This window comes from Camponotus floridanus, unplaced genomic scaffold, assembly GCF_003227725.1.
Source record: "Camponotus floridanus strain SB8 unplaced genomic scaffold, Cflo_v7.5 scaffold535, whole genome shotgun sequence".
In the NCBI taxonomy this organism is placed as follows: domain Eukaryota; kingdom Metazoa; phylum Arthropoda; class Insecta; order Hymenoptera; family Formicidae; genus Camponotus; species Camponotus floridanus.
The window spans coordinates 6350-17620 of NW_020229698.1; the positions used below are offsets into that span (position 1 = coordinate 6350).

Genomic DNA, 11271 nt, shown 5'->3' on the forward strand with positions numbered 1-11271 from the left:
TAGTTTACGAAAAAACCCTTATTTCCAATCACTTATAATTCGAAAATTATTAGTGCTTCGACATTTTCGTTGAGGACAAATCGTCTCCAAATGATCCCAGGAATCTGTCTTTGAAAGATTGATTATGAGTTTTGGGACACCCTGTATATGTATGTGTACTATATAATAATAATTATATGATTATATAATAATTATATATAAGTATCAAAATGATGAATATTATTAATTGTAAAAGTAAAAAATTAGAGTGAAACTTTAAGAGTTTTACTACTCTCTTCAACAAGTTTTATTAAAAACTAATAGTTTTAATATTAATTATAATAATTATACCTGATTAGTATTAATTATACCTGAAAGTACATCATCTATTTTTCTTTTCAAATTTTTAGTTCCATTTATTAAAGTTAAGAGTGGCATGTGCCCTGCGATTTTTTTATATTTTCTGTATTGTTGACAACTAAATATGATGGAATAACTAAAAATTATAAAAATATTAATAAATAAATATAAACAATATAAATAAATATATAAATATAAATATATACATAAATATAAATATATATATATATACAGGGTTGGGCAAAAGTCCGGAAACGGTCAAATATCTCGAAAAGGATCAACTATAGCGAAAAATTGTAAATAGCAAAGTTGTAGGGCTTAAAAAAATGTACCTAATGATGACTAAAAATTTTACTTTGAGTGGAGGACGAAGATCATATAAAAGTCAAATTGAATTTTTTAAATGGAACTGCCTACTTTTTATTGCATATTCTTATAGCTTATCTCGAGACCTTTCCAAAACACTATAATAAAATATTTTTTTGTTAAGTATTTTCCGAGTTACAAGACTTGAAAGTTACAGTACCGCATAATCCAAGGTGCACCACTCCGGTTACTCGGGTCACTTCCGCGGTGACATACCTTTGAAAATATCGTTTCCCACTTTCTCAATTAATCAAATGTTCAAAATGTTTTCCTTCTACCGTTTGACAATGAGCTAAACGCTGATAAAAATTATTGATCACATTTCTTATTTGTTCTAAAGTAATCAGAGATGCTTCCTGTGTTATTCGGTTGCTAAGGTCTTCCAAATTACGTGGTTTTGTCACATAAACCTTACTTTTGAGATATCCCCAAAGAAAATAATCAAGAGGAGACAAATCAGGTGATCTATCAGGTGATCTTCAAGTCTTGTAACTCGGAAAATACTTAACAAAAAAATATTTTATTATAGTGTTTTGGAAAGGTCTCGAGATAAGCTATAAGAATATGCAATAAAAAGTAGGCAGTTCCATTTAAAAAATTCAATTTGACTTTTATATGATCTTCGTCCTCCACTCAAAGTAAAATTTTTAGTCACCATTAGGTACATTTTTTTAAGCCCTACAACTTTGCTATTTACAATTTTTCGCTATAGTTGATCCTTTTCGAGATATTTGACCGTTTCCGGACTTTTGCCCAACCCTGTATATATATATATATGAAAATATTTTTAATAAATTATTTAAATGAAAATATTTTTAATAAGTAATTACAATTTTGTAATATTATATATATATATTGTATATATATATATATATATATATATATATATATATATATATATATATGGGGCATTCCACGCCAAATCGGACGGTTTAAAAAATTTTTGTTTTTGATTTTCTTAATTTTTAGGTATTTTTTAGTACCCCTCAAAAGAGGCTTCCTGGTAACTTTAGAGATTTTTTTGATCACTGGTTCAAAAAATATCGAATTTTAAAAAAAACCGCTCTTTTTCTGGCTTTTTGCTCATAACTTTCTTAATAATGGTCGAAATTCAATTTTTTTTTTCAAAATTTTCGTTTTTAGATGGCCTGTACAGAAAAAAATACAAAAAAAATATTTAAAGTGTTTTTAATCGAGATTTTTGAATTTTAAGTTTTCAATCGTGTTTTTAAAATTGTGTGTATCCTTCGATTTTCTTGAAAATTTTCTATTTTAAACTTCTCTCCATCCTGCAACTTTTAAGCCCGGTCTGGTAGTGGGCCTTCCATAATTACTATTTTTTTTCGATTTTTAAAAATTAAAAATTTTGAATAGTTAATTACGTATTATATTTATTTTTTATAAGTGAAAATTTATAACTTTTATAAGTAAAAATTTTATATTTTAAAGGTTTGAAAATTAAAAATTTCATTTTTTTAAATTAAAGATCTTAAAATGGCGTTTATTCTTTATATAAATTAATTTTAATAGTATATAAACAATTATAAGAATAAAATAAGTAAAAATTAAATAGTTTAGTTTTGTAACACGCGGTTTTCTTTCCCGTACCGCGAATTTCTGATTGCGGATAGCCGTCGGTTCCAGGTACAGAGAATAAGATGTACGTGTGCTTAATTGATGCGTGTATTTGTATATGTATGCGTTACAAGTGTGTGTGTGTGTGTGTGTATGTGTGTGTGATTTCGGTCGCCGCGAGTGTTAAAGCGCGATAGATCGATAAATCGCTCGTTCGCTTGGAGCGGGCGGCGGTGAGGCGCGATATAAATATAAACTATCTAATTGCGGTAACAATAGTAACGGTGCCTCGGGTCTCGAGTACAGGCGAGGATACGGTCGCAATACCGGAGTATGCAAATATAAACTATAATTTCGGCGGACTGCAATCGCGCCGTTCGCGGTATTAGATGCGTCCTTTACTTTCTTATCGCGCGCGTTTTTGCGCACGGTTTATTGCGCTCGCTTTAAGCCCGGTGGGATGGCCCTTTAAGAATTATTTGTTTCCGAAGGATATTAGGAGTAGGATGGCGTCGCGACGCTAGCAAGCGTCGGAGGCGGCTCGTGTTCCACCTCGGGATAGATGCGACACCTGAAGTATATTTGGAGGCGATTTGTGAAGGCACCGATATCAATCGGCGGAGGCAGCGTTCGCACTACCTTCTGGCCTTCTGATCTCGCAGGATTTCCTCTTTCTCGTAGCTTGCCTTCAGACTAGCTCGGCTAGGAGGATCGGAAGGATCTGATCTCAAGTGTCACCGGGAGCCTATTTTATACCGCTAATTGCGGCACGCGCCGGCGTATTTGTTATTAACTCCCACCGGGCGACGGAAAAATAACGGTATATTCGTCGCAGGGTTCTCATTCGGCGGCTCCCGGTGACGGTGTTCGGGATGCCGCGTGCGGTTCTCAATCGGCGGCTCCCGGCCGACGATGTTCTGTCGGACTTCCTACCCGGCTTTTTTTGACAGTTTCAAAAAGTGGGCACACAGCCCTCTGCCTCTGCCCGACCGGTGGTCGTCGGGCGGCAGCTTCCGGCTGATGTTTGCCGGGAAACGATGCATTTCGGGGTGCATCGTTACAGTTTATTACCTGTAGTTTGCATGATACCAATAATTTCTACATGATCACCTTTTCTAATATCAAGTAAAGTATAATCATCGTTACTAAAATTTATTACATGAATTTCCAGTTTGAATGTGCCATCAGTTATTGCACCACATCCAATAATTTTGTTCATGTTGTTGTTATATACTTCAGCAAAATTCGTCTTTACGTATCCTCTCAATACTAGAAATATTTGACGAATATATATTAACAAAAATAATAATAATTCCCAGACAGCACAGGACATTCTACGGACATTCATTTTATGTCCATTTTACGTCTGCACGTCCATGGACATAAAATAAACGTCCATTGTACATCCGATTTAAGACATCTGTTAGTAGTCAATATTTGGACGTCCACAAGATGTCCGGTCTTGGAGGTCAAAGTTTCTCGCGAGCACGCAAGCATGTATTAGTTCGTTCGTTTACCGCTACGTGACGTGCGATGCACTATCTTTCTCGTATTTAAGTTTTAGTTATGAGAATTATATAAAGTTTGCAAAAGGTAACAAATAAAATTAAAAATGTATTGTTCAATTTAATTTCTGACCTAAAAGCACGGGTTTCGGATATTAAATTGATTTTATAAGTCGGACAAGTAAATGTCCGGCAAATAAACGAAAATAATTGTTCATTATTTATTTAAGATGTAAAGTGCAATATGCAAGTATAAATTACAAATAAATTTTTTATATAAAATTTTTATGTAAAATTTTATATAAAATAAATTATATTATTATTTAGGGATTGAAATATATATGTTTCGTTTAAAAATTATATGTTTAGATCATAAAGATTGTTCTTCTTTCACACATATAATATACATTTTTTTTTAATTATCTGTTTTATAATAGTTTTGTGCAAAAAAAGTAACATTTAAATAATATGTGATATTGCATTAATGTATATGTGATATAAATTTTCTTTAATAAATGTATTGCTTAAAAAAATATATATTTTATCTTTTTAATGTGTAAATTCAAATTTTGTATGTAATCCCTTTTTCATCTCCTTATTATGTCCATATAAAATCCGTTTTGTATATTTGTTATTGCTAATTTATGTCCAATAATCGTCCATCGGATGTCTTTTGGACACATCAGGGTTTAAATTATGTACTCCAATTTCATATTCGGATATGCTAAGGATATCCACTGTATATTTGAGGAACATAAAACGGACATTTTATGGATATTTTCAATATCCTTCAAGGATATTTGTAGAATATTTTATGAATATCTGTGTGCTGTCTGGGTTATATATAAAATATATTGTTCTATTTTAAATAAATATAAGAAAATTCTAAAAGATATAAATAATATTTTATATTATATTATCAATAATCCTGTTATTATTTTTTAATAAAATTTTTGATTTTATATATATATACGCCTATATTATATATAGAGTGTTCGAAAAACTGCCCGCAATACTTCGAGAAGTGATTCGGGACCGGAAAAAAAGATAAAAAGCTATATAAATATAAGTCCTGAAAAATAACTCATTTCTTAATTATAATAGTCATTTTTATATTAAAAACATTGTAATTTAATTTTTATAATTATAATAATCATAATTATAGTTTATTTCATAGTATTTTAATATAAATAACTTTATTGTGTGTGTAAGTATGAATATGTATGTGTATGTGCAGTGTATCCAATAATAACAACTACATTATCTCTCTTGTATATAGAAGAAGTTAAACAGAAAAAAGAAGAATTTTTTATCATTTTATGATTCTTACAACAATTAATGAGAAATTAATTAAGAAAAATTCACCAATTTACGTAAGTATTAGTTCGTGATGAGAAAAGACAGTCCATTATTACTATATAACCGTTGTCATTTATAGAGCGTTTCTTTTAAAATTTTAACAAATGTTTCGCATAATTGTCTTAAATAATAATAGAACATATTATCTATGTTTTAAATCTTTTAATAATTTAAAATCAAATTTGCATGGATCACTTAATATCTGAATCATTTATAACGAATAAATTTTTTTCTGATATCATCTAAATATCAATCATTTTCATTTATTTAATTTTTTAAAACTATATTTTTTAAATAGATTTCAATTATTCAAAATTTAAAAACAACCAAATAATTGAAGTTTATGGAAGAATAAGTAGAATAATTAGTTTAAAAAATAATTTTAAACAATTTAAAATTTGAATGTTTGATATGTAAACGATTGATATAAAAAAAATATTTATTTATTATACTATATTTATTTCAAATTCTAATAACGTATTAATTAAAAAAAGGTATATGGATTAAAAAATTATATGAAAAATATTTATATATTTTTATATTTATATTATAATATTATATTAATAAAAAAAAGAAATTATATAAAGAATACTCACTAATGCGATTTTTTGTAGCATTTAATACATCAGATAATTCAATTGTCTCAGGTGTGGTATCTACTATTTCCATTGGTTCAAATTTTCCAAGATTTGAAATTATTGTATTTGATTTTATTAATAGCTCATACGGCATATTACCATTGTTGAATTGAGGTATTTTTGGTGGACGTGCCTGAGTACCATCCAAATGAATAATCTATTTTATGAAATGTATTTTAATATTAAAAATATAATTATACATATATTTTACATAAATTTTTAAAGAATTACAAGTTATAAATTAAATATTTTATATTTTAATAAAATAATAATATTTAATAAAATAATATAATAATGTGTATAATTATATTAATATAAATATCGAAATTAAAAGATTATGAAAAGAATGATAGATAAAATACACACATTATATTTGTTTAAAAGTATAACACTACATATGTAATTTTATTGTAATTATTATGCATATTATTATTAATATAATAATTTTTATAATATATTGTTATGTTATAGATTATGTTATATAATATATTCTTTGTATTATAATATTATTAATATTATAGATTATGTTATATAATATATTCTTTGTATTATATATGTTATAAAATAGGATTTTTGGGTCAAAAATTATCAATGAAAAATTACATATTATATACATATTATGTGAAATATGTAATGAATTATATATTATACACACACACACACACACACACACACACACACACACACACACACACACACACACACACGTGTGTTGTGTGAAATATACATGTACAAATGCTATTTACGATAAAGAATAGATATGTTTATTTATATATATCTGTAACGTATTTGTATATATCTCTAACATAATATATATAATATATATAATATATATATATATATATATATATATATAATATATATAATATATATATTTCATTTGTATATAAATTCACAACTTAAAAAGAATTTTTATTTGTAAGTAATTTGTTTAACACAGAATGATTTATAAGCAAATATTAACTATTATTAAAACCTAATGTGATGTATAATAATATGTAATATACGTAATGTATAATAAAAACGTGAAATAATAATATGTAATGTATAATAAAAATGTAATAAAAAATGTATAATAATATGTAATGTATAATAAAAACAATGTATTGAGAATAAAAGTTAAATATTAAATATCAAGAAAAGAAAAAATATAGATCTTTCTATTTTTCTCTCGTTTCCTAATGTTTAATATTTGATTCTTATTTCTAATATTTATTTTATATTACACCAATTGTGTCTATAAAATAACAAAAATACTGTTAGCGATAAAAGCAATATCACTGTGTGTATATATTAAATTAATTGTAAGATAGAACGACTTGATTCAAAATCAAATAATGATGATTTAAATATTTCTTTAGACAGTAGATTAAATATAACGACGTATATACATGATTTTCTAGACTATCTTTTTTACATTTTTTTTGACACAAAGAATACGCACATATGAAGATTCATTAATACTTATAAAAATTTATAAAGTTTACATTTTATCGTAAATTGCATATTATATGTGTATACAGTGTATATGTATATATATTTTTTTCCTCTTCTAATAATTTATAAGAATTTTTTAGTAAACATTTTCATTTTAGATACTTATTATAAATAAATAAATAAATATATATATATGTATATATATATATATATACATATATATATATATATATTTATTTATTTATAATAAGTATCTAAAATGAAAATGTTATATATATATATATATATATATATATATATATATATATATTAATTATTTATTCATTTATATTTATAAAGAATATATTTATAGAACATGAAAAACAAAAAATATTTCACGGAAACATTAATAAATAAATAAAAATTAAAAATTAAAAATAATAATAATACTTACAGTGTTTACTTTTATATGATGTTCCACAAAATCAATGTCATCATTCCAGGCAACAATTTGAACCCTTTTTCCTTTTCCGTTATTTAAATAAAATTTGAAGAACTTATATTATTGTTGCGAGCCCACGCAACGTGGAGATTCGATGTTATCAACATAGCCAACAATTTCACTAATATAATTTAATTAATATAATTAATAATATAATTTAATTAATATAATTAATATAATTAATAATAAATTAGAAGGCGCGCACACTTTACACATATTCATATATATATATATATATATATATATATATATATATATATATACAAGATGTTCGACAACAGGCGGGATAAAGTTTAAGAAATGATTCTACTTGATAAAATAAGACGAAAATCAAGAATAACAAAAATTCAATGAAAGCTTCGTTTTTTTTAATTATAAGTATTTGAAAATTTGTGTGAAAGGTGTCTGAAACATGGTAATCTACAAAATTTTTAGCGAGCATAAGCTATATCGCTCTTAAAATATTATGTAACGCAAAAGTGTACAGTGAATTGCTAAATTCTGGATACTTTTTAAACAAACTTTTAAATATTTATAATTAAAAAATGAAGTCTCTACAAAAATTTTGTTACTTTTGATTTTTGTTTTATTTTATCATGTAGAATCATTCCTTAAATTTTGTCTTACTTATTGTCAAACATCTTTTATATATTCTACAGATCAAAATAATGTAAAATTGTTTTATAAATTTATAAAAAATATTTCAGATAAAAATTAGAGTTTAAAAAAGAGATCTATTTATTGATTTTATTAGTTTAATTTTAAGTCTTCAAAATCAAGGGAAACTTACTTTGAATTTTTTAAATTAAATTCCTTACTTTTATTGCATATTCTTTATACTAATAAAAGTTTTTATAAAATCAAATTTTAATAAAATCAACAGGTTTCTTCGTAATTTATAATTTACTTTGTGAGTACATGTGTTATGTGTATGTGTGTGTGTGTATATATATGTATAAACCGAACAGAATAAACAATTATTTTAATTAATTTTCATTATTCTTTTGTATTTTTTGCATTATTTATGTTACATTGGATATGTGTGTGTGTGTGTATGTATATATATATATATATATATATATATTTTTTTTTTTTTAATTAATATTAAGATTAATTATTAAAATTTTAAAAACAATAAATAATACAAAAAATAATGCAAAAAATGCAAATAATACAAAAAATATAAAAGAATAATGAAAATTAATTAAAATAATTGTTTATTCTATTTTATTTATAATTGTTATTCCTTTTTTTTTTCTTCAATTTTCATAAACTTTTTACTTACACTGTTGAATCATACATTTGTATACTTTCAAGTACATCACTTGGTGTTAATAGTTCCATTGCATTTAAATTGTCAATTTCAATAAGTTTATCAATATGATTTTCAGAGTTTTGAAATATATGATTTGAGTTATGATCTTCCGAATCATCCAAATTATATTGTGACATTTTTAGATTTAATATTGTAAAGATGCAAAATTAACAATTATCCTACAAAATATACAAAGATGAGATATATATATATATATTTCATTAATTATTTTACATGAATCTGTTGTTTGAAATAATAATTTAAAGAAAATATTAAAATAATTATTTTTTTTTAATGAATTAAAAAAGATTTATAATTTTAATGCTTTAAAATAGTGTTTCAAAAATATTTTATAAAAATTTTTAAAAATGTTTTAAAAAATATTATTTCCTGATTACGGGATGAAAATATAAAAAATACAATTTACATATTCTATTCATTCTTCTATATCAATAATTTGTCATGTTTTAAATGTCAATGTTTTTTTTTGTAAATCATAATGTAAATTATATGCAAAATTATTATAGATTCTCTTCTTAAAATAAAATTGCAAATTATTTGAATGACACAAAAGTATTTAAAACGTACAATTAGAAAAATTAATACAAAGAACCATTGTAGCCTTTCATAATATTCAATATACAAACATAATTTTAATTGTTTATATAGAAATAGAAATGTAGACAATTTTTGATTTATTTTTTTTAACTTAAGATTAAAAATGCAAACATTTTGATTTATTTTTCTTCTCAATTCAAGATTAGAAATCTAAATATTTCGATCTATTTCTTCTTAATAAATTGAATTGTAAAAAAAGTGTTATGATAATACTTTTACATTTACACAATAATACAATTAATATAAATTAAGTGTTACGTCCGGACCCTGAAAGGATGGGCTGTATGGAAGAACGTAACTTACTTACCCCGTGACACACTTTATTCGGGCGTGTGTATGGATCGGGTCGAACGAATGTGAAGGGCCTGATACAGGTCAGCGACCGAAGGTCTCTTTAACTCTGCGTTTTTACGCCTATTCGTTCGGTGGTCCCTTTTCGGTAAAGGAATCTAATCCTTGTTACGCGGGATAGGACCTAGTGCGATCTCGGGATTTAGGGAAGAGAACGGGTTAAATAATTAAATTCTACATTAAATAAAAAAAATACATATATTATATAAAAAAAAATATAAGGAAAGAAAAATACATCTTAACAGTTATAGTTATGCATGAGCGAGTATGTGTGCGTGTATGTATATATTCTCGAGTATGTTATAATTACAATTAAAATTTTCTAAATTCGGCGAAACACAGGTCCAAATTAAAATACAATAATAAAATTAAGATAAACGATTCGCCATGTCTAAGTTCAAAAATTATTCATCTATTTCAATGATTTCTCCCAAAGTAGTGATAATACATAGGAAATAATATAAAGGGGAAGAAAGAAAAAAAAGGGATAAATAATAATAATAATGCAAGGAATGGGAAATTAAAAGAAAATGAAAGGGAGTAAAGAAAAATAGAAATGAAGAGTTAAATATATATAAAGAAGGGCTTAAACGAAATATAAAGATAGAAAACAATACGAATTGTTGATAAATAAATCAGAAAAGGCAATTAAAAGGAAATGAAAATTAAGGAATCGTTCGCGAACCGCCTTGCGGAGATTCTCAATGAACGGGGAATTGTTCGCGAACCGCCTTGCGGAGATTCTCAATGAACGGGGAATTGTTCGCGAACCGCCTTGCGGAGATTCTCAACGAACAGGGAAATTATTCGCGAATCGCCTTCTGGAGATTCTCAACGAACGAGGAAATGTTCGTGAATCGCCTTACGGAGATTCTCAACGAACGAGGAAATGTTCGCGAATCGCCTTACGGAGATTCTCAACGAACGAGGAAATGTTCGTGAATCGCCTTCCGGAGATTCTAGGCGAATTAGGAAGAACAAGGAATGAGGCTGGAGGAGAGGTGAAACAAGGATTGATTGATTGATCGATAGTAATTAGTAAAGATTTAATGATTATTAAACTGTTTAAAATTATTTGTTAGACATAGATGTTTAAATTATGAGATAATAAGATATGAAAAAGGGAGAAAAGTTGCTCAAATTTACTCACAATTCGTTGGAATCACAAAAATAAATGCGTTGATAAAATTACAATGGCTGAAGTCGGAGGTTGATAACATGAAGAGCCGAGTAATAAAGATGTTCATCAGAAATTTCACATGATGCACGATTAAATGTTAACAAAAT

General features: G+C 26.0%; 1 protein-coding gene across 1 annotated transcript; it reads right to left on the bottom strand.

The window, feature by feature from the left end:
- Positions 1–404: 404 nt before the first annotated feature.
- Positions 405–7755, bottom strand: LOC112639264. The gene is made up of 4 exons (XM_025412621.1): positions 7653–7755; positions 5741–5915; positions 3352–3549; positions 405–475 (listed from the first exon to the last, which is right to left on the bottom strand). Exons 2-4 carry the CDS (start codon positions 5874–5876, stop codon positions 405–407), a joined length of 405 nt encoding a protein of 134 aa, XP_025268406.1. The 5' UTR covers positions 5877–5915; positions 7653–7755.
- Positions 7756–11271: the final 3516 nt, after the last annotated feature.